General features: G+C 34.7%; 2 protein-coding genes across 2 annotated transcripts; both read left to right on the top strand.

Moving 5' to 3' along the window:
• The first annotated feature begins 13,872 nt into the window (after positions 1 to 13,872).
• LOC120086177 (seven transmembrane domain protein) lies at positions 13,873 to 19,661 on the top strand. Its single transcript, XM_039042688.2, has 7 exons — positions 13,873 to 14,088; positions 17,368 to 17,437; positions 17,581 to 17,640; positions 18,413 to 18,527; positions 18,716 to 18,831; positions 19,023 to 19,147; positions 19,300 to 19,661. The coding sequence occupies exons 1-7, from the start codon at positions 14,012 to 14,014 to the stop codon at positions 19,421 to 19,423; spliced, it is 687 nt and encodes a 228-aa protein (XP_038898616.1). The 5' UTR covers positions 13,873 to 14,011; the 3' UTR covers positions 19,424 to 19,661.
• Positions 14,420 to 17,039, top strand: LOC120086176 (Pentatricopeptide repeat (PPR) superfamily protein). Its single transcript, XM_039042687.2, has one exon. The coding sequence runs from the start codon at positions 14,567 to 14,569 to the stop codon at positions 16,844 to 16,846; it is 2,280 nt and encodes a 759-aa protein (XP_038898615.1). The 5' UTR covers positions 14,420 to 14,566; the 3' UTR covers positions 16,847 to 17,039.
• Positions 19,662 to 23,717: the final 4,056 nt, after the last annotated feature.

Genomic DNA, 23,717 nt, shown 5'->3' with positions numbered 1-23,717 from the left:
ATGACCAAATTTCCCCGTTCTCCCTTACACCGTGCTTTACAATATTGACCTGAGGGCACCAATTCAAGGAGCATCGTGACATTTTCTTGGAGCATAGCTACGCTTCAGAGTTTGACGGATACGGAGGGCTTGCGTGTGCGCCTGATTAATGGGGGAGCGTAACGCTCAGCGTCGCTACACTAAGCCTTATGTTACAACAATTAAAAGTCAGTATAGCTACGTTGTCCCTCAACATAGCGATGCTTGGCCATTTTTATAAATGCAACTTTTGCCGAATTAGGTCATTCCAGCTCGGGCTTTCAGCCCCAGCCTAAATTTATCTTCTCCTCTTCTCATTCCCTCTGTAATTCTTCACTCTTGGGTGTATTTGATGATTGTGAAGCTTATCTTGGACTGATCTCATGGCTAAGGTGAGTTGCTAACTTAGATTTAGGTGAAACCTATGGATCCATTGTGAGAATTTTTGTTCTAAATCTATATTTCTCTTTGATTTACTGTGATTCTTGAATGTATAATAATTTTTATGATTGAATTGATCACCCATCATATTTTCTTTTTAAGCTAGAGATAAATGCATCTTTGTTATGAATCTCCTTAGGGAAAAATTCTAAAGCATGCTTGTGTGAACTTTTAAATTGACTCGAGCAATTATTTTTGTAGCATTGCATACAATTCAAGAATAAAATCGACTAGTAACCTAGGCTATCTATTTCATTAATCGTCTTAATGAGAACCCACTAAATTTCTATATGCTAATTGAGAAGTAGTTAGGATAGATGTAAGATTTCTATGGACGCGATCGAACCCAATTAATCAAACATTTTTTTAATTAAGTGATTAATTAGTAATTAGGGGCTTGCTTTGGCTATTCGGGCAAGTTGACTAAGCACATTAAATCGAGAGAAATAATCCTAAGTAATCCAATGATCAATCGAACATTGGTGGATTCTAAGTTCTGAGCTAGGTGTTTCTTTTACTTTTTCTTGCACTTTAATTTTCTTGAAATTTAAATTCTGCAATTTATATTCCCGCATTTTATTTTCCTCGCACATTATCACTATCCAATAAAAAAACCCTCCGTTTTTATTGCTTTCCATAGACCAAGTTAGCTTAGAGAGATTCTATATTAGGCTCCCCGTAGTTCAACCCCGAACTTGCCACTTGTGCTACTCAGTAGTATAAATAGTTGGTTCGATGATTTATAAATATTATTTGATTTTAAGTCTTTTGCACCAATTATACTTGACATTTTAAAAATGACAAGAAAATAAAAATTAAAGAATATCAAGTATTGTGTCAACGTGAAAAAAATCAGAAAATATCCGCCAACTTTCGGTTTTTTTTTTTTTTTAACATTTTCTTGACGTTTTTCTTTAAAATTACCTATTACTTGACATGTTTTCATAAAAATGTCAAGTAATTTAAAGTTGCAAACTTCAAGTATTGTAGTAGTGACAGTTGTATTCTTCACATTGTAGATATATTTTTGTATTCACAGATATCCCATTACCAGTAAGTCAACACGTCATGAACTGCTCGTAATTACGACTAGGTCAAATTACCATTTTACCCCTATAATTATCTTTTTATCGCTGATCCCCCTAATGAATAAACAGTTTATAGTTCAACTATAAACTAAATCCTTCTCAGGCCAATGAGAGGGTGAAGCCTCTTGTTCAAGATCCGAAACCAATTCTTCAGGGAGCAATTCATCTACTTAACCTAAAACGGGAAGGAGTGAACTCCATCTTCTGTAGTTATGTTTCCAACTCACTACTTGGAAAAATCTCAAAATAGTAGGCTTATTAAGTCGGTGATACTGGTCACTCTCACTTATACAAATCAATGGACTGCCCTCATAGACAGGAATTCATAACTCATTTAAGATTGAAGTCGAGTTATCTATGGTCATCCTATGAAATGTAATCTTTTCAGTCAATGATGTTATAAAGAGGGACTAATCATTTCACGGTTCGGTCTTATGCAAACTCTTTGTATAGAATACCCACATGTCTCTACAGTAGATTTGGATCACATCGTTTGTAATATTTACAACTCTTGTAACATTTACAAAGTGGGTCGTATCCACAGTGTCACCAAGATAAGGCATCCAACCTTATCCATATAGTACAAACCTTTTAGATTATTACTTGAACATGATCCACTTGTATGTCTACCACATACTGTTAAAGTTACATACAATAACCTTGGATCTTAGCTTATTGGATTGAGTTATGCGCAAATAAAATAACTCTTTATTTTATCAATTTGTTCATACAATTTACAAACTACGAGATCCATGAGATTTAAGACACTAATCCCAACAATCACAAAGAATGTCTACATTACAAAACAAGAAGCGAGACCATAAATCTTTTGTTACCTGACACTCTTAAAACAAGTAGGTGTTAACATAAATTCTTTATATCTATATTGAATAGATAAACTCTAGGATCATTCATGTCAAATTGTCAAGGATAACATACCGGATTCCATTGCAAAATTGATGATAGCTTCAAGATGATGATGGATGACTATGGTCTTCCTCAACCAAAACTCCGAATGCCCTTAGTGGGATCTCGCTCTAAATGGGATTCAAGAAGACTGAGTGCTTATTGTTTTGGTATATTGGAGACCATAGCCCTAAGGTCTCTTTATATACTAGTTCAATTAGGGTTCCCATTAATCCCTAATTATCTAGGAATAGGCTTCTACCCATTAAGTCCATACTCAATTAGAAATCTAGGGCCTTAATTAATTAGATCACATAATAGGACCCAATCTAATAAAATAACCCAATGTGATAAATTATTAATCCACATACATAGCCCATACTTTAATTAAACATATTATTATTTAAATATGTTTAAAAATCTCCCACTTGGGCTATGTTTGTGTACCTAATATAATTAAATCACATAAACCTTAAGCGCGCATAAACAGGTTATTTCAATAATAGAATTCCCCTTTAGTTCAATCTGGTCCATCTCATGTATTAGCACGGAATCAAGGCGGCTTTCATCACTACTCTTATAACTAAACCTTCCTTGATCACCAATTCCAATACATTCAATGACATAGATCAAGTATGGATGGATATCATGGAAACTACATGCAAAGTGTTCTAGATCATGCCTGTTTCTAACTGGTCCAAATTCCTTAATGAGATCATTCTAAAAAACTTTATGCTAAATTGCATGCATGATAAACGAGTTCAGATAATAAAATATAAACCATCGACTTTATTCTATATAAAAAATAAACAAAATAAGGTCAAAGAACATCCTCAATAACAAACTCCTACTAAACCATGGAATCAGAAAAGTGACTAACACCCATGTGAGCAACATGCTCATAAAAAACTTTAGGTGGTAAATCTTTAGTCAATGGATATGCCACCATAGAGTTTGTTCCTATGTGTTTTATCGAAATTTGACCATTCTGAACTCTTCCTTTAACAACCAGAAACTTTACGTCTACATGCTTTGACTTTGTATTGCTTCTGTTGTTGTTGGAATACATCACAACCGATTTATTGTCACAAAATAATTTTAGTGGTCTTTTTATGGCAACCACTATCCGCAGTCCAGTGACAAAATTTTGCAACCATATTCCATGATTGGATGCCTTATAACATGCTATAAACTCCGTAGCCATGGTAGAAGAAGCCATAAGTGTTTGTTTAACACTTTTCTAGGATACAGCTCCTCCAGCCAACATGAAGATATAGCCTGAAGTAGATCGCAAAGTGTTTTGACATCCAACATAATCAGAATCAGAATACCCAATGATCTCCAATAAGTGAGCATATAATCTTTTGTTCTCTGTAAATAGCTCATAACCCGTTTGGTTGCTTTCCAATGATCCATCCCCGGGTTACTTAAATATCTGCTTAACACTCCAACTATGAACGCAATATCTAGACGCGTACATACTCGAGCATACATTAGAATTCCAATGGTCGATGCATAGGGAACCTTCTACATCTCCTTAGTCTCGAGTGAGATCTTGGGGCATTGACCTAAATGAAATTTATCACCTTTAGCGATCAGGGTATCTCCCGGCCCACAATCTTTCATCCCAAATCTACTCAAGATCTTTTCAATGTAGTTCTTTTGTGACAATCTCAAAATACCTTGAGAACAATCTCGCAGTATTTCAATTCCTAATACAAAAGAAGCATCACCAAGATCCTTCATCTCAAAATTTCTTTTGAGAAATCTCTTAGTGTCATGTAATAAACCTACATCATTACTAGCTATGAGTATGTCATTGACATATAACACTACAAAGATTGATTTACTCCCACTGAACTTGTGATATACACAATCTTCCACAATGTTCACCTCAAAACCAAATGAGGTTATTACTTCATGGAATTTGTGATACCATTGATGAGAGGCTTGCTTGAGACCATAGATGGATTTCTTTAATTTGCACACCATAGACTTTGAATTATCGGACACAAAGTTTTCTGGTTGCACCATATAAATCGTCTCATCAATGTTCCCATTGAGAAACACAGTTTTTACATCCATTCGATGTAGTTCTAAATCAAAGTGAGCTACCAGTGCCATGATTACCCTAAAAGAGCCTTTCGATGAAACCGGAGAGAAAGTCTCTTTATAATCAATGCCTTCCTTTTGAGTAAAACCCTTTGCAACAGACGAACCTTATATCTTTCGATATTGCCATGTGAATTCCTTTTGGTTTTAAATATCCATTTACAACCTATGGGTTTCACTCCTGATGGAAGTTCGACAAGTTCCCAAACGTCATTGTCTATCATGGATTTCATTTCCTCTTCCATAGCACTTATCCACTTTTGAGAGTTAGAACTTTGTAAAGCTTGTTGGAAGTTGATTGGATCACCTTCCATTACGCCCACATCATCCTTGTGTTCTTCAAGAAACACAATATAATCATCTGGAATTGCACTTCTTCTCTCTCTAGTACATCTTCTTAGTGGCACTTCTTGAGGTTGTTGAGTTTGAACTTCAGGTTCAACAACGGGGACTTCAATGTTGTCTTGTTCTATAATTGGTTCAATAATGAAGTTAAGAATTGGAGCCTGAACATCATTTATAATCACATGAGGAAAAGAAATCAATTCCTCTTCAAAGACAACTTTCCTTATATTATCTTCCCCCCCAAACTCAACATCCTCAAGGAATCTAGCATTTCCTGTCTCAAACAATGATCTAGAAGTGGGATCATAAAACTTGAAACCCTGAGAGCGCTTAGAATACCCAACAAAATAACAGTTAATAGTTCTTGAGTCCAATTTTCTTTCATTAGGCCTAGAAGGGTTTTGGCTAATACTAGGCTTCTTTCCTGTCCACAACTTATAAAGGGTTTTGGCTACTGCTTTACTAGGTACCCTATTAAGGATATATGCTGCAGTCTTTAGTGTCTCACCCCAGAGAGATTCTAGTAGAGAAGAATGACTAATCATACTTCTTACCATATCCTTAAGTGTTATATTTTGCCTCTCCACTACACCATTCATGTTGGGTTTGCCCGGCATAGTGTATTGCATGACGATTCCACATTCCTCTAGGTATTTGGCAAAGGGCCCTGGATGTTGTTCACCTGATCCATTATATCTACCGTAATATTCACCACCACGATCAAATTTGACAGTCTTAATTTTCTTTCCAAGTTGAAGTTCGACTTCAGCTTTGAAAGACTTGAAAACGTCCAAGGATTGAGACTTCTCACGAATTAAATATAGGTACCTATATCTTGAATAGTCGTCTATGAACGTAATAAAATATTGTTGTCCATTCCAAGAGGCCGTAGGGAATGGAGCACAAATGTCTGTATGTATTAATTCTAAGACGTCTGAGCATCTGTTGGCACCTAATTTTCTTATGTTTGTCTGTTTTCCTTTAATACATTCCACACAAACGTTGAAGTTACTTAAATCAAGGGAATCAGGAATTCCATCTGACATAAGTCTCTGAATTCTTTGTTTAGAGATGTGACCTAAACGCTTGTGCCATAACATAGCAGAATTCTCACTTAATTTACGCTTTGTACCACATGAATTAGATAACAGGATCTTATTATATGAAGTAAAAGAATCAAGCATACATAGATTATCAATTAAAGAACCGGTACCAATAAGCTTAGAATCTTGAAAAAGACTAACTTTATTATTTCCAAAAGAACAAGAAAACCAAATTTGTCTAAAATGGAAATAGAAACTAAATTTTATCTAAATGATGGTACAACAAAAATCTCATTTAGATCCAAATAACAACCAGTTTTTAAAAGTAATCTAAAATTTCCAATAGCTTCAATTGGAACTGCTTTGCCATCGCCCACATAGATGAATCTTTCAGCATCACTTGGCGGCCGGCTCCACAGGCAACCCTGTATTGATATGCTTATGTGAGTAGTAGCATTAGAATCTACCCACCAAGTATCTGTAGGTACAGAAGCTAAATTAACTTCAGAACAAACCAAAGTAAGAAGTTTACCCTTCTTTACACACCACTTGGCGTACTTGGGACAATATTTCTTGAAGTGATATTTCCTTTTGCAGAAAAAACAAGGATTTTCAATAGCTTGTTTCTTATTTTTATTATGCTGAGATGTCCCTTCTGCACATCCACAAATTTCCTTTTCTTCTTATCACGAGAGCATGTTGCCAAATGAGCACTTTCTATCCTTTCTCTCTTAATCCTATCTTCTTCTTGCACACATTGTGAGATAAGCTCATTAATACTCCATTTGTCCTTCTGAGTATTATAGCTTATCTTAAACTGAGTGAATTATGCAGGAAGAGAGATAAGTACCAGATGCACGAGTAAATTTTCATTTATCTCGATATCAGGTGTCTTTAATTTGCCTACGAGATTGGACATTTACATAATGTACTCCCTTATGTTTTCATTGCCCTTATACCTCATAGAAGTTAAAGAAGTCAAAAGACTACTTGTTTCTCCTTTCTCATTTTTAGCAAAATATTTCTCAATTTGAGCAAGGAACTTATTGGCATTTTCACTTTTCATGATAGAGCCCCGAAAAGATTCTGGAATGGAGTGCCTAATGATCATCAGACACATGCGATTTGACCGTTCCCACTTCTCTATATTAGCCGTATTTGGTTGTTCCTCAGTAGAAGTAGGTTTATCGGTCCTTAGTGCAAGGTCCAAATCCATACACCCAAGAAGTATCTCTAGGCTTTTTTTCCAAATCTTGAAGTTAGATCCATTCAACTTAGGGATTGAATTTATATTTTCAAATATTTGAGTAAGACCAATGAATTCAATAAACAACAAAACATATGCTCACAATTAAAACATAACAAAATAATTTCACATATGTGGTGGGCCCCTTTAACAAGATATATAACACAACATTGATGTCCAACCTTTGGGCAAAAAACACCAACTGTAAATGGTACTCTCAACGTAGTAATCAAAGTACTGACAATTACCTCTATCAAAAAATAGCCTTTTTTTGGACCGACTATTTTTCACATGAATAATCCTTATAATTGCCACATACTCATTACCACACACTACAAGAAAAAGGAGTTCTCCTGATACCTAAATAGAGCGTCAGGAGTTAGGTCGTTGGGAGAGACCGTCTCTTCCAACGACGTAAAGGCCCGTCGGGCGTTCCTAGGGAACTCTCGATGCCGTAACCCGACGGCTCTCCCGACGTCCGTCGGTGGCATCGGGAAAGGGCTCTGGTTTAAACCAGACCCCTTATTCCCCATCTCCCCCATTTTTCCAAAACCCTAACCCATCTTACCCCTAAATCGGCATCGTCTCTACATCATCCGCCTCTCCCTTCCAAAATTTTCCCTCATTCTCCCATTTTTCTCATTCTTCTCCACCATTCTCCTTCCCTCTCCCCATTTTCCCATCCTTTTACACGTTGTCCCGCCCTCGCCGTGCCGCTTCTTTCCCATTTTTTCGCCCTCGCCGCACCGCTCCTTTACAATATTTCACAAAGAGTGTTTTTCCACCAACTCTTCTCCCTTCCTCTCCCATTTTTTTCCCAGTTTCCCCCAATTTTTCCTCTATTTTTTTGCCGCCGCTCCTCTCTTCGGTCAGAAGCTGCAATCAATTGCTCGCCGCCGCTGTCGTCTCCTCGTTGGTAATCTTCTCATTTTATTTTATCTTGTATATTTATTTAAATCATTATTTCATATTTATTTTTTTTGTACAAATCATGCCCATTAAAATGTGTTTCAATATTATATTCGCTTTTGTTAATTCTCTGAAATTTTTGTACAAATCATGTCCATTAAAATCTTCTCTGAATTTTATTTGTATAAATCATGCCCATTAATATCTCGTTAATTTTTTATAATATATTTGTTTTACAATTCTCTAAAATTGTTGAGAGTAATTTTATAACGAACATGTCATAATTCGTTAGAGATAAACATTATAAAATTCTTTTAAGTTTCAAGTTGATTATAACACTATGTTTATGTCTACAAAATGATATGCTGTTGGTTATTTGGAGCCTAAGCATGCATGATTTAACATTTCAAACTTTCCTTGTAAGGAGAAAGAAAATTAGTACATAGATGCTATGTACTATTTTTAGTATATGAACTTTTTTATGCTTATTTGTTTGTGTCTAATAAATCTATAAATCTAAAAAATATAAAATAAATCTTTAAACCTTCAATTTGGTACTTAATAGGTCCTTAACACATTTAATATTTTAAAAAAGTTTAAAGAATCTACTAGACATAAAACTAAATTTTGTGTCTAATAGAAAATTGAACTTTAGATTTTGTGTCCAATAGGCTTGTAAATTTTAGAAGATGTTGAATAAATGAAAGGCCTATATTAGACACAAAATTGAAAGCTTGGAGATGTACTAAATAAAACATTTGAAAGTTGTTAAGACAATTTAAACGGTCTAGGGACTTATGTGTTTATTTTGCTTTAAAAAATGAAAATTATAGAACTCAATGCTTAATAATACTTTGTACTTTGTCCTCTAATCCAGGTTATTATTTTGGATTACAAGTTAGTCAGAAAATATTTATTTTTAAGGATGAATAAATAATGGACTAAACAAAGGAATAAGTTATCAGTGGAGTATAGAGAAGAAGTATCACAGTTCTTAGATATGGCAAGGTTTCATGTTAATGATTCCGGACGAATAAGATGTCCATACAAGAATTGTATGAATTCAATTTGGGAAAATATAGATATTGTGGAACGACATCTATTAACATATGGAATATCTCCCCCATATTGTGAATGGGTATATCATGGAGAGCCAGTAAACTTATCTAAAAGTCATACAAGTCATTCAATACAGGATGCTGAAGTAGATAGTATAGAGAGTAATGTTGTCGAAGAAAATGAGATGTTGAATCTTATAAACGATTTATAAGTTCCAATTGAAAATAAAAATGCAAATAAAGGAAGGATTGAGAATGAAATGTCCTTTAATGGTCAAGAAAGAGATACCACGAACTTATTCGAGGATTTAATGACCGAAGCACGTAATGAATTATACCCTGGGTGTTCGCAATTTTCGTCCTTGAACTTTTTAGTGAAGTTGATGCATATCAAAGTTCTGAACAGCTGGAGTAACAAATCGTTTGACATGTTGCTGGAATTATTGAAAGCAATGTTTCCAGCTGGCACCTCTATGCCTACTTCCTTTTATGAAGCCAAACAAAAATTGCGTGATTTAGGCCTAGGTTATGAGTCTATTCATGCATGCAAATATGATTGTGTATTGTATTGGAAAGAGTTTGCAGATTTGCAACAATGCCCTGTTTGTGGTGAGTCTCAGTACAAAGTTAATGATGGCAAAGGTTAAAAACACCACATAAGGTATTGCGTCATTTTCCTTTGATACCGAGATTAAATCGATTGTTTGCATCAAAATAAGGCGCTTCTGACATAAGATGGCATAAAGATAAGCGAGTTGAAATGGAGGATGTATTGCGACATCCAGCTAATACAGAGGGGTGGAAACATTTTGATCGTGAATTCCCTCATTTCGCTTTAGATCCTCGAAATGTTCGTTTGGGATTAGCTTCAGATGGATTCAATCCGTTTGAAAATATGAGCACTTCTTATAGTATGTGGCCTGTGGTGATAATTCCTTATAATTTGCTCCCTTGGAAATGCATGAAGCAAACAAACTTCTTCATGTCTTTGTTCATACCTGGTCCAAAATCTCCTAGAAAGGAAATTGACGTGGACAATTGGTGTGCGAACTTATGATTTTATTGTTGGTGAGTTTTTTCAACTATATGCTACCTTATTATGGACGATTAATGACTTCCTTGCGCACAGTGACTTATCTGGGTGGAGTACAAAAGGTTATCAAGCATGTCCAATATGCATAGAAGATAACCCGTCCTTCGGGATAAGAGGGAAAATATCATTTATGGGACATTGACGTTATCTTCCAGAGAATCATAGTATGCGTCGAAGTAGACAACATGATGGAAAAGTTGAACGTAGACCTCCACCAGTCGTCATGAATGGAGAAGAGATATTACAACAAATAAATATGCTAAACTTTTCTGTGCTTAGCAAACATGTCCAATATGCAAAGAAGATACCTTATTATGGACGATTAATGACTTTCCTTCGGACTATCTTGTGTATTTATGAATGTTTATGAAGTTTAATATGTTGTGGTGTGTGTGTGTGTGTGTGGGGGGGGGGGGGGGGGGGGGGGGGGGGGGTTGAGATAAACCATTTTGGGGATAAATTTGAGTATGTGTGTTGGTCATTGTTTACTCGTTTTGTGTGTTTTTTATGTTCGAGAGGTTCCATGTTTGTCGTGGGGGGTGGGTAGAGTTTCTATTTTGTGTATTTATGGATATTTACAAAGTTTAATATGTTGTGGTTGGGGGGGAGGGGACAAATTTGAGTTTTATGTGTGTTGGTCATTCTTGAGGCGTTTTGTGTGTTTTTGATGCTTGGGAGGTTACATATTTGTCGGGGGGAGGGGGTAGAGTTTCATTACCACCCGTATTGAAGTTTGAACGTGTTGTGGATGTTTATCGAGATAACATTTCAATGTCTTTGTTTTATTGTAGAATGCTGTTCGGAGATGAGCTGGAACAATTGTTGAAGATGCTGTGTTCGAGACATGTTCTAGATATTGTTTTGATTTTATTTCTTTTATGTATTTGTGATATGAATGGTTATAAAATTCTAGTATCGACTTCATTTGGATATTGTAATTTTTTATTTGCTTGTTATAATATGGACTTCATTTTCCTTTTTTTAATTATGTGAATCTTTATTTGGTTTAATATGTTTTACACGTTTTCAGATCAAATTTTAAAAAATTACAAACGATATATTAAATTTTAATACTCCATACTTATATAGTATCTCCCGACATATAGAACAACCGCCGGGAGTTCGAGATCTCCCAACGCACTTTAAAACGGCATCGGGAGTTATGGGGGAACTCCCGACGCACAAACAGTGTCGGGAGTTATGGGCGAACTCCCGACGCACAAACAGCGTCGGGAGTTATGGGGGAACTCCCGACGCCTCGTCGGGAAAGGCTCTCCCGACGAATTTTCCATACTTTTCCGACGAAATGTGATGTCGGGAGAAGTCAGATTTCTTGTAGTGACATGCATATCCACAATTTGACCAAAAAATTATCTTCCTTTAGGCCGATAATTATCCGCATAAATTCATGAATATGCACATCTTATATTTTAAAATTAAATTAATCTAGATAACAGAGGTTACTTTGGTAACATACTATTTCGACCAACTCAATCTAAAATATAAGAGACAATAATATAATAATATTATTGTACAAAAATAAAGAGGAACACCAAATAGTGTTTACCAATATTCATTTAATAATTGCATACACATAATACAATTAAAGCAACAAAACATGTGAATATCGCTAAATATTATCCATCAAATTTAAATTTAAATTCACTAAAATATCAATCAAATTTAAATTTAAAGTTACCACATTATCGATCATATTTAAATTTAAACTATAGTATGATCAATTAATCTTGAATCCACAATGTGATTATTCAAATCTTGACTTAAATCACTAGTAAAACTTTAGATTCAAATTCACAAACCTTATTAATTTAAAAGCTAGATTTAAATTCACTCAATTATCAATAATCAAGATCAAGAACCACCGGCAAGATCAAACAAGATCATATAAGAACCGCCAGAAAAACCAAACGGATTGATTAATAAACTAAGAACATCAATGAAAATTCCTCCAAGAATAGTCTTTTCTATTATAAACATGTTTTTTTTTATTCTTTAAACTTCTTTACCCAAAAATTGAATCAAGATCCATGACAAACAAATATGAATCAACAATTCAACATGAAATCCATGCTCTGATATCACTTGTTAGCATAAATTCTTTATATCTATATTGAATAGATAAACCCTAGGATCATTCATGTCAAATAGTCAAGGATAATATATTGGATTCTATTGCAAAATTGATGATAGCTTCAAGATGATGATGGATGACTATGGTCTTCCTCAACCAAAACTCCAAATGCCCTTAGTAGGGTCTCTCTCTAGATGGGATTCAAGAAAGACTGAATGTTTATTGTTTTGGTATATTGGGAACCATAGCCCTGGTCTCTTTATATACTAGTTCAATTAGTGTTCCCATTAAACCCTAATTATCTAGGAATAGGCTTCTACCATTAAGTTCATACTCAATTAGAAATCTAGGGCCTTAATTAATTAGATCACATAATAGGGCCCAATCTAATAAGATAAATTATTAATCCACATCCATAGCCCATACTTTAATTAACATATTATTATTTAAATATGTCTAACAATGGGATGATGTTTCAATATGTTTTTTGCACAAAACACACAAACAATCAAATTGGACACCTTTCGAGGCCAAAATAGACCTAGTAGGGATAATATTATTAATTATTCTCCCAAATCTTGGTCTTAGGAGGGGCCTTAGCTTTCCAAAAAGCTTTCCAAAGTTGCTTATAAGAACTATCATTGGAAGAACTAGCAGCAAGCACACTGTCAAGACAATTTAAACTGAGAAAATAAGCACTTTTAACAGAGAAAACTCACTTTCTGTCAAAGATTCAGATGATCTCGTCATACCCAGAAAATCTGAGTATGACCTCAGCCTCCTCTTGAAGAAAACTTGACTAAATCGCAACTTCTCATTCCAACGCCCTAGTTCAGCAATTAATGCAACAATAGAACACTTGTAAGGCTGAGGGGGCATAAGAATAGGAGTGCAACTTTCGATAGCCATGCATGAATAATTTCCTCCCCCACAGGATACTTCGCTACCCATAAGACAGGTTACTGCCTAAACCTGCACTAAGAAAATTACTAGTTGTATTAGTATTGAACCAAAGTATGAGTTCAATTCAAATACTGGGCTTACCTCATTGCTAGGATCACGGATAAGACCCTTTTATAGCTATTTTTCTTCTTCAGCATGTGTGCTATGTTTGTGCATGCTCATTACTTTTGTCTCAACACAATCAGCTACTTTAAATTTTGAGATTTATTATACATATTATAATATACGTGTAATATAGATACTCATGCTTAATGTCTAAAGATCAAATGCCCTTCTCCCACTATCCTATGTGTATTAGTACATATTGATATGTATCCAAATGTGTCACATCCTACTTGTCAAAATTCCTATAAATAATGGTCATATTTTGAAAATGAGAGAAAAATTAAAGAGAAATTTCTATCTTCATTATTTTACTTACTTAATTAATAATATCTATATATATATATATAAATAAATTATTTTAAAAAATTTGACAAATATTTTTAAAGTGTATTTTAAATTCCATAGATTTTTCATATTAACATTTTATTACAGTTTGAAAATATTTTCTGACCATTTATGACAATTTCCCTTTGATGTTATATATATAGTATTTAGGCGTAGAGTTTCGGACTGATGAGCGAATATCAAGGGCAGGCCTTCGCCGGATCGCGCTGAACTTGGGAGAGCAAAGCAACGGCGGAAGCGAGCAACGATGACGGTGTTCCATTTCTTCAACTGTGCGATTCTCACTTTCGGTCCTCATGCTGTCTACTACTCTGCGACGCCCTTGTAAGGATCTCCGTCTTCTCTTCTCCTATCGTTTCATCTTTCTTGCATCTCCTTCTACTTCTTTAGATCTCCTCTTCCCAATACTGCCTTTTCAGGTTCACATTGATTCCTTCTCTTGAAATTCTGCTCTCTTTGCTTTGTTTGAATCCGAATTCGTTTTGAACTATATATCAGAGTCTCCTTTTTGCCGGAGTGATTCTTTCTGTTGAAATTCCCTTCTCTTTGCTTTGTTGTAAATGATTTCTTGATAGTTTGTTTGGGCTGTTTAATTTTTTAGTTCCCATTCGTATGGAACTGTATATCAGAGTCAGATTAGAGAATCAGTTTAAAAAGAAGTCTCAAATCTTGTAAACCACGGAAATGGATTCAAGATTTGAGCCGGATGGCCAATTCTATTTTTTTGATGACATGAAATTGCAGTGATTAATTAGAGTAGTAAAACGGTTTGTATTGAAAGTGCAACATTCTGATTTCTCCCATGTCCGAATTGGGCGCCATAGCTTCCAAAATAAGCAATATACGTCAGTTAAGACAGCTTCATGGGCATCTTGTTCTCAATTCCCTCCATTCTCACAACTACTGGGTTTCTCTGCTTCTCATTAACTGTACCCGTCTTCACGCTCATCCTGCCTATGTAGCTTCTATTTTTACCTCCTCGCCATCCCCCAATGGTTCTGTTTACAGTTGTATGCTCAAATATTACTCCCGCATGGGTGCGCACAATGAGGTAGTTTCCCTCTTCAGATGTATGCAGTCTTTAGATCTCAGGCCTCAGCCCTTTGTTTACATATACTTGATCAAGTTAGCTGGGAAATCGGGCAATTTGTTCCATGCTTATGTTCTGAAGTTGGGTCATGTCGACGACCAATTCATCCGTAATGCTATCTTGGATATGTATGCAAAATATGGCCAAGTCGATCTTGCCAGGAAGCTGTTTGCGCAAATGGCTGAAAGAACTTTAGCAGACTGGAATTCAATGATTTCTGGCTGTTGGAAATCAGGAAATGAAACTGATGCGGTCATGCTTTTTAATGAGATGCCTGATAGGAATATTATTACATGGACTGCCATGGTTACTGGGTATGCCAAGATGGGGGACTTGGAGACTGCTAGAAGGTATTTTGATGAGATGCCAGAAAGAAGTGTAGTCTCATGGAATGCAATACTATCAGCTTATGCTCAAAATGGATGTGCAGAAGAGGCTTTGAAATTGTTCCATCGAATGCTGAAAGAAGGGATCACTCCTGATGATACAACATGGGTTGCTACAATTTCATCATGCTCTTCCATCAGCAATCCTACCCTTGCTGATTCAATTCTAAGAAAGATCAACCAACAGCATAACATTTTGAATAGTTTTGTCAAGACGGCTTTACTTGACATGCATGCAAAATTTGGTAACCTTGAAATTGCCAGAAATATCTTTGATGAATTGGGAGGTCAGAGGAATGTTGTTACTTGGAATGTCATGATCTCAGCATATATGAGGGTAGGAAAACTTTCATTAGCTCAAGAGTTGTTTGATAATATGCCAAAAAGAGATGTCGTTTCGTGGAATTCAATGATAGTTGGTTATGCACAAAATGGAGAGTCAGCCAAGTCAATTGAGCTCTTTAAAGAAATGATTTCTTGTAACGACATACAGCCAGATGAGGTTACCATAGCTAGTGTTTTGTCTGCCTGTGGACATATTGGGGCTCTAAAATTGAGTTACTGGGTTCTAGATATCGTTCGAGAGAAAAACATTAAGCTGGGGTTATCAGGATTCAATTCTTTGATATTCATGTACTCTAAATGTGGAAGTGTGGCGGATGCCCATAGGATATTCCAAACTATGGAGACAAGAGATGTTGTTTCCTTCAATACGCTGATTTCAGGATTTGCAGCCAATGGCCATGGGAAGGAAGCTATCAAGTTAGTACTAACAATGGAGGAAGAAGGCATTGAACCAGACCATGTTACATATATTGGTGTTTTGACTGCATGTAGCCATGCGGGGCTGCTAAAAGAAGGTAAAAACGTCTTTAAGTCAATTAAAGCACCTACTGTGGATCATTATGCTTGTATGGTTGATTTGTTAGGAAGAGCGGGTGAATTAGATGAAGCCAAACTATTGATGCAATTAATGCCGATGGAACCTCATGCTGGTGTTTTTGGCTCTTTGTTAAATGCCAGTCGAATTCACAAAAGAGTTGAGTTAGGAGAACTTGCTGCTAGCAAACTCTTTGAGCTTGAACCTCAAAACCCCGGAAATTATGTTCTACTTTCTAATATATATGCCTCAGCTGGAAGATGGGAAGATGTTAAAAAGATTAGAGAGAAGATGAGGGAGGGAGGTGTGAAGAAATCGGTTGGGATGAGTTGGGTGGAATACAAGGGTCAAGTGCATAAGTTCATTGTAGGCGATAGATCACATGAACGATCAAAAGATATTTATAGATTATTGGCTGAACTTGAAAGGAAGATGAAGACGTTTGGCTTTGTAACTGATAAAAGTTGTGCACTTCGAGATGTTGAGGAGGAAGAGAAGGAAGAGATGCTGGGAACTCACAGTGAGAAGTTGGCCATTTGTTTTGCTCTCCTTATAAGTGAAGTGGGAACACCAATTAGAGTGGTAAAGAATTTGAGGATTTGTTTGGACTGCCATACAGCTATTAAAATGATCTCGAAACTGGAGGAAAGAGAGATTGTAGTCCGTGATAATAATAGGTTCCATTGTTTTAGTGATGGGATATGTTCTTGTCGTGATTACTGGTAAATCAGCAAAGAGCAATTTTATGGATAAAGTATATTTTCATAAAGAGAGATTGTAAGCCCAACCTGACCTCCAGGCCCTATGGTAATGCATGAGGATTGTCATACTTGTCTCCACCTTCACTTTTTAGCTGAAAAATATTTCTTAATTAGGTGAGCGAGGATCAATATCAAAGAGCAGTCATCTTTGTGACGTACCTACAAGAGTTGTACATTAGGAGTTTTATATTTTTGTTTTTAATTGTGTTATTTTGCACTTATCCATTCATAATGCAATGGAGCCGACCAGTTTTATCAGTGCATAATAATAATAATAATATAGTAATAATAATAATGATAATAATAACATAAGATATTGACCAGTAGGAATCTTTAAAGACTTTTGGATGAAGTATATAAGATACAATTGTATATTGCCTTGTTCATGGAATTGATGAAGGCTTATGCTAATGTATCTGGTTCCGTCAATTTTAGATTTATCTAAAAGACACAATTTCATTTTCACTAAGAACTCTAGCCATGCAGATCTGAGTATGATACACTCGGAACATCAGTCAAAGCTGCACTTGTTTATCTTGGAACTGCCTTAGTAAAGGTTGGTGATTTCTGAACACTCCCAAGTCCAAAGTGGATTTGAGACCTTGATTTTCTTTTCCTTATTGTTTTGGTATATTATTGTTATTACTAATGATACTTCTTCGTGAATCTAACTGATTTCTTTCTCTGCATGCTCATCAGCTTGTATGCCTTGCAACCTTTCTTAACGTGTCAGAGAATGACTCCTTTGACCTGTATCAGGTATTGACATTCTTTTCACTTTTACTTGGTGAAAGATCATCAGTATTATATTGCAGTATACATTTTGATTCCATCAATTATATTGCCTATTCCTGAAAAAGCAAAAAAGTTGCAATGCCTATTATCTTATAATTACAATGATGCTCTTAAACTATTTATGATCATCTACATGCGTGTGTGCGCACATATATCTATCTATATTATATATATATATATATATATATAAATGGCTACTACAACATCATTATACATAAAATTGATATAAAACTTCATAGCTCAAAGATATGTATTTTGGCTCCTTTTGCTCGTTTAAATTCTACGAGTAGAAGGATTGAGTTAGTCTATTGTTAAATTGTTATTTACTATCATGTATATGGAATTTCTGTTTGTATAGAACATGAGTTAATGTCATGTCATTGGAATGAAAAGAGTAATGCATCCCGTTTCTGGTATTCAGAATTTGACAACTCAAATCAAAATAGTATTACAGAACTGTTCTTAGTGTCGAACTGAAAAGGGATTATTTGGAAAGTAGTGGCATGGCTCTGTTTGGTGAACTAGCCTTGTTTCTTCCTCTTTTCCTATCTTCCATCCAACGGTCATATAGCCAAACTAAATGGTATCGTTTTTTAATTAGATTCCCATATCAAACGTACTAATACTTTCAAGTTTCAACTTAATCCACCCTATTTGTAGGAAATTTCATTAGAAAGTCTCTGCATGTGCTTATAACTTTAGTGATTGTTAACAAGGTATAATTCTTTTACCTCAGGAACTGTTGAAAGCGCTCATCGGTTTTATTGATGTTGCTGGACTTTACTTTGCTTTGACCCAGTTGACTTACCGGAACATATCTCAGAACCATAAGTTTCAGGCAGTTGGACTGGGTGAGTTCATAGAGTCAATTGTTTTTTTTTTTTGAAGAATTTATAGAGTCAATTAATTAAGGCTCTTTTAGTCTGAATGTAAATGTAGACTGCATGACCGGTTTATGCTTGTTTATTTCCATCATTCAATATTTTTCCCAATCTTTAATCATCGCATGGCCTTGTTACTCTATTCTACTTGTGTGCAGGTTGGGCATTTGCTGATTCTGTTTTGCATAGATTGGCACCACTTTGGGTCGGGGCCAGAGGACTGGAGTTTACTTGGGATTACATTTTGCAGGGCCTTGAAGCTAATGCAAATCTGGTTTCCATCTTTCTTCTTCTTTACTTCTAAATATTCTTAATTTGGTTAGTTTAAGGAGGCATTCAACCGTTGATATGATCCTATTTCATTTACAAGAAATTCTTGGGTTCTTATATCTTGCATTCTGGTTGAAGTATCCCTCAACTGGGCTGTTGCTTCTCTAATTTCTGCTCCTCCGCACTTAAATTCAGGTGTTGAGTATATCTCTTGCTGCATTGGGATCTTTGATGTGGCTTAGGAAGAACAAGCCCAAGACTCTAATTCCCATGATATATGTCTGTGCATTGATCGTAGCTACCATGCCATCCATCACAAGGTATGCAACCTCAAATTTACAAGAAAATTTGCCACATCAACTTATCTACCTACCTGCTTTTAACTATCTGAGCATCAATAGGGCAGTAAAATAATAAAAGTTGTAGATTAGATTCAAAACTTGCAATAAAATAATTGTGTTTGCAATTCCAGCTACTTAAGGCGAGGAATGGGTTGGCACTTCCCAAAGGTGGTGGGATTTGAGCTCTTCACCTCTCTGGTGATGGCTTTTATTAGTTGGCAGCTTTTCTCTGCTTGTCAGAGACCCTCTGTTTAAGGGTGAGACTCTACTCTACTGAGGATATGTTAAGAGGCTGGACGTGAATTTTGGACGTGAACCCTTCTGCCTAATTTTGTTATCAATTGCAATATTTTAGTGTTGTTTAGTTTCAGATTTCAGATTTTAGATTTGGAATGAAATGGAAGTAAAACTTAGCTTGCTCTGAGACAATGTAATCTTCTATGTTTTTCTCCCTCCAGATTTTTTAACAAAGGAATATTTTGGTCTTTTTCAATTCTTCTACTAAGGAAAAAGGATTTAAAGCAGCTAGAGATGTTCACGAGCGGGACCGGGGATGTCATTTCCCATCTCCGTCTCCGTTCCCCATTTCATTTCCCATCTCCGTGGAATTTCCACGAGGATTGGGGCGGGGATTCCCCATAGAGAATTCGCGGGGATCGGGTTTCCCGCGGGAAATTTTTCCTTTTTTTTTTTTTTTTTTGTAAAAAGTTAACTAATTTAAATAAATAATATGAGCAAATTTTAATCAAGTAATTAACTTTATCACTAAATTGTTTATTATGGTTTGTTTTGAATGATAATTTGAATTTAAAGATAAATTACTCAAAGTTTGGCCTAAAAAAGCTAATTAATTTTTTTTAGTAAAAAGAAATAAATATAAATCAAATTATTTACGTATACAATCTAAATTTAAACATATTCATTATCTTTCTCGATAAATAATCAATTTTGAAATTTAAATGTAATATTTATATAATAATAATAATAAGATTAGATAATTATACAATACTAAATAAATATGTAAATGCTAATTGGGGCAAGGTCAAGGTCGGGGCTGGGTCCCCGTCCCTGTTTGGTTCAAGGGGAATTTTTTCCTCCATTCTCCATCCCGACGGGGCGGGGCCCCATGGAGCTCCCGATAATTTTAGCAAACGGCTACCTTATATCATGTCCCGCGTCTTATGATTTAACCTTTTATAATTTTATTTTATTTTATTTTATTAACTTTTGGGGAAAATATAATCTAATTGTGATATTATGTTTATTTCATATTTTTACTGTTTTACTCTTTGAGTTTGGCACTTGGAGTAGAAAACCCAACCATCTAAAGTACAAGTATCGAGAATGTTTTAACCTATTAATTTGTTTAAGATAATATGTTTAAAAAGTCATTGAAATAATATTTAACATATCAAATCATTTAAAAAAAAAAGTATTTTAAAAATGTCATCGTTGTTTTGATAGTATTCAATAGAGTTTTAAGATATAATAGAAATATTGTGAAAATAAGATAGAATTAGAATTTGCTATTTCAGCCCTTCTTTCGGAGCTGTTGGAATGTGGAGCTTTTCATTAGAGCTCAAAATAGCGAAATAAAATTAGTTGTACCTAACCAATTGTAACTATTAGGTCGCTATTAATAATCTCCTACTTAAAATTTGTAGTACACAGAAAAATGTGAACATTTTCATTTTCTTAACATTGAATAAAACTTATGGCTTCTTACATAGTGGATGTAGGTTTGATTAGTTGTAATAGTGGATGGAGGTTTATTTCCAAGTTAAACTTCCAAATATGAAGAGTTGCAACTCTTCCAGAATCAAATAATACTTCCAAGTTAAGCTTCCAAATATGAAGAGTTGCAACTCTTCCAGAATCAAAGTCACCAAGAGACACAATAAATTTGGAATTTTAGATTCATCCACATAATTAAATCTAGAATTTTAGATTCAACATAATTAATCTTACATGTATTTATTTAATTTTATGTATTTACATTTATGAGAGTAGTTGAAAAGGTATGAGATGCATATAGCCAATATGGGTGAAATGTTGCATCATTTCATGGTGCCGTTTCAATTATTTTAAATAGGTCTGTAATCTCCACATTTGAAAGGAAGACTTTGAATTTGAATAAAATTTCTTAGACTTTATTCTCTCATGTTTTATGTTTTCTTTGTATTCTTGTGTTTAGAAGACATATTTTTAGAACTTTCAATCTAGTTTAATCAATTAGATTGTGGAGAGTTCGAAATCTTGAAGTTAGGAACAAATTCTCCTTTCTTCTTGAACATCGATTAATCTTTCAAACCAAATTTGTTTAGCTTTCTTAAGGTTGCTTACCAATTAGTTAGTCGGGTTATTCTTATTACTGTTGTGGGGGTTCACCTAGAATAAGGGGAGTTTTCAAACATGATTGAGGTAGTTCCTTTTATCATTTGGTATAAGAGCTTTGGCTCTAAACAAATTATATCTTGTTTTCCTTTCCATGCCAACTTTCTTTCTGTAAATCAATTCATCTATTTCCATCGTTATTGTGACTTTCATCTTCTCATTTTTCTTGTTTTATTCGTTATTATGTTTGTTGGAAGAAAAAAAAGTGAAAAAAAGTGACTTTATCATTTTCTTGTGACATTTCATCTACTTTCCTTTCCTTCATATTACTTAGTGTGCTTGTTGGAAAAATTAGAAAAAGAAATTATCTTTTGCATCTTTACCTAATTTGTTTAAAAAAACTATGATTTTGTGACATTTCATATTCTATACTATATTGAAATTTTCTTGCATGATTTTCATAAAAATACTATAAAGATTTGGTGAAGTTTGAGATATTAGAAGTTTTATGATATGTCTCATACAAGAAGAAATTATCATGCAACTTACGACAGTGATGATAATTTTTTGAAGAGTCTTAGGGGGCGTTTGACGCGCGATAAAAGTAAAGAGTTGAGTTGAATTGAGTTGGTAATCATTATCTGGAGAGTTATATTGTCTGTGTTTGGTGTGCAGAGTTGAGTTGAGTTGGTAATTATTGTCTGTGTTTAGATGCAGAGTTGAGTGAGTTGAGGTATCTGGTGCTATTTTTGCAAATGAAATTGATCTTGTCTTTTTTTTTTTTTCTATTGTTGATTTTATTTTTCAACTATACACATATTTTTCTAACTTTTCTAATATAAAACCAAAATAACTTTCAATTTTTTTCTATTCTCAAAACGTAAGAAATTCTCTACAAAATACTCATATACAAAATACAAAATTTTGAATTCAATTTTTTAAACATTCAAATAGATGTGATTATTTCATTCAAAAACCCAACTTAATCATTAATTACCGTACAAATTAAAAAGAACTAGTACCATCAAATGAAACTATTGACATTGTTTTATATAGAAGGGATGACACTTAAATGTTAATCTTACAATTTAAATCATAAAACCAACTATTAGATAGTTTTTTTTTTTTTCAATTTGTGGAATATGGATTTACCTTTTTCTAAAATGGGTGAAATGAATTTAGAAATGTTGATGTCTATTTTTTCTACTATTATGTTGCATCACTGTACAAAATATCTTTAAAATATATATATATAAAACACTTGAGCCATAATTTTAAATTCCACAATTTTAAATTCCACTATTTCATTAGAATTATGTAATATTTGAAAACATCAAAGGATAGGTTGTTTAAAAACATATCGTTGAACTTTTGTCTAGTTAAACAATAATAAGACGACGTTGTAATATTTTTTAGATCTAAGAAAAAAATGAAATAGAAGAAGAATAATTAAATCTAAAAGAACATTCATAGAAAGAAAATCAAAAAAGAGAAAGGAGGAGTTGAGAAAGTAAAGGGAAAATAAAATCCATACGAGCCAGACAGAGAAAGAAAAGAGAAAATAAGAAAGATGAACCAGACGACGAAAGAAGAAAGAAGACGAGAGAAGGGGAGTAAATATGAAAAGAGCATGAGAGAGAGAAAAATGACAAAGTAATTTAGGGAGTTGGGAGAGTAATGAAAACGCACGGGAAAATGGGTGAGAGTGTGAGTGAAAAAATGGTGAGTAATTAGACCTACTATTTTATTTTTATCAGTGGTCATTGAAGTTGGGCACACAAATGTGGTAGGCAGAGTATGTCGCCGAAATTTCTTGTGCGAAGGTAGTCGTTGGAGTTAGTCGCTAGAGTTGTCATCGGAGGTGGTTGGTGGAGCCCAAAGTTCTTCGTCGAAGTTGGTTATGCGAATGTGGAAGTCAGAGTTTTTTTGTGCCAAGGTGATTATCGGAATTGGTTGTCGTAGTGTCGCTGGAGGTGGTTGTTGGAGCTCAGAGTTGGTCGTCGAAGTTGGCCACCCGAAGATGGTCATCAGTGTATGTCGCCGGAGTGTGGTAGCGGTAATCGCCAACAGAGACCAAAGGTGGAACCATTAAAAACATTGGAGGAAGGGAGAATTGAGGGGGAGTTTAGGTGAGTTGGTAAAATAACCAACTCAACCCCACCAACATTTAAAGTTGGTTGTCAAACTTTGGGTTGGTAAAAAATACCAACTCAAC

This window comes from Benincasa hispida, chromosome 9 (assembly GCF_027475165.1).
Source record: "Benincasa hispida cultivar pf3 chromosome 9, pf3_genome.v1.1, whole genome shotgun sequence".
Classification (NCBI taxonomy): Eukaryota; Viridiplantae; Streptophyta; class Magnoliopsida; order Cucurbitales; family Cucurbitaceae; genus Benincasa; species Benincasa hispida.
This window is presented reverse-complemented; position numbering and strand designations above follow the sequence as displayed.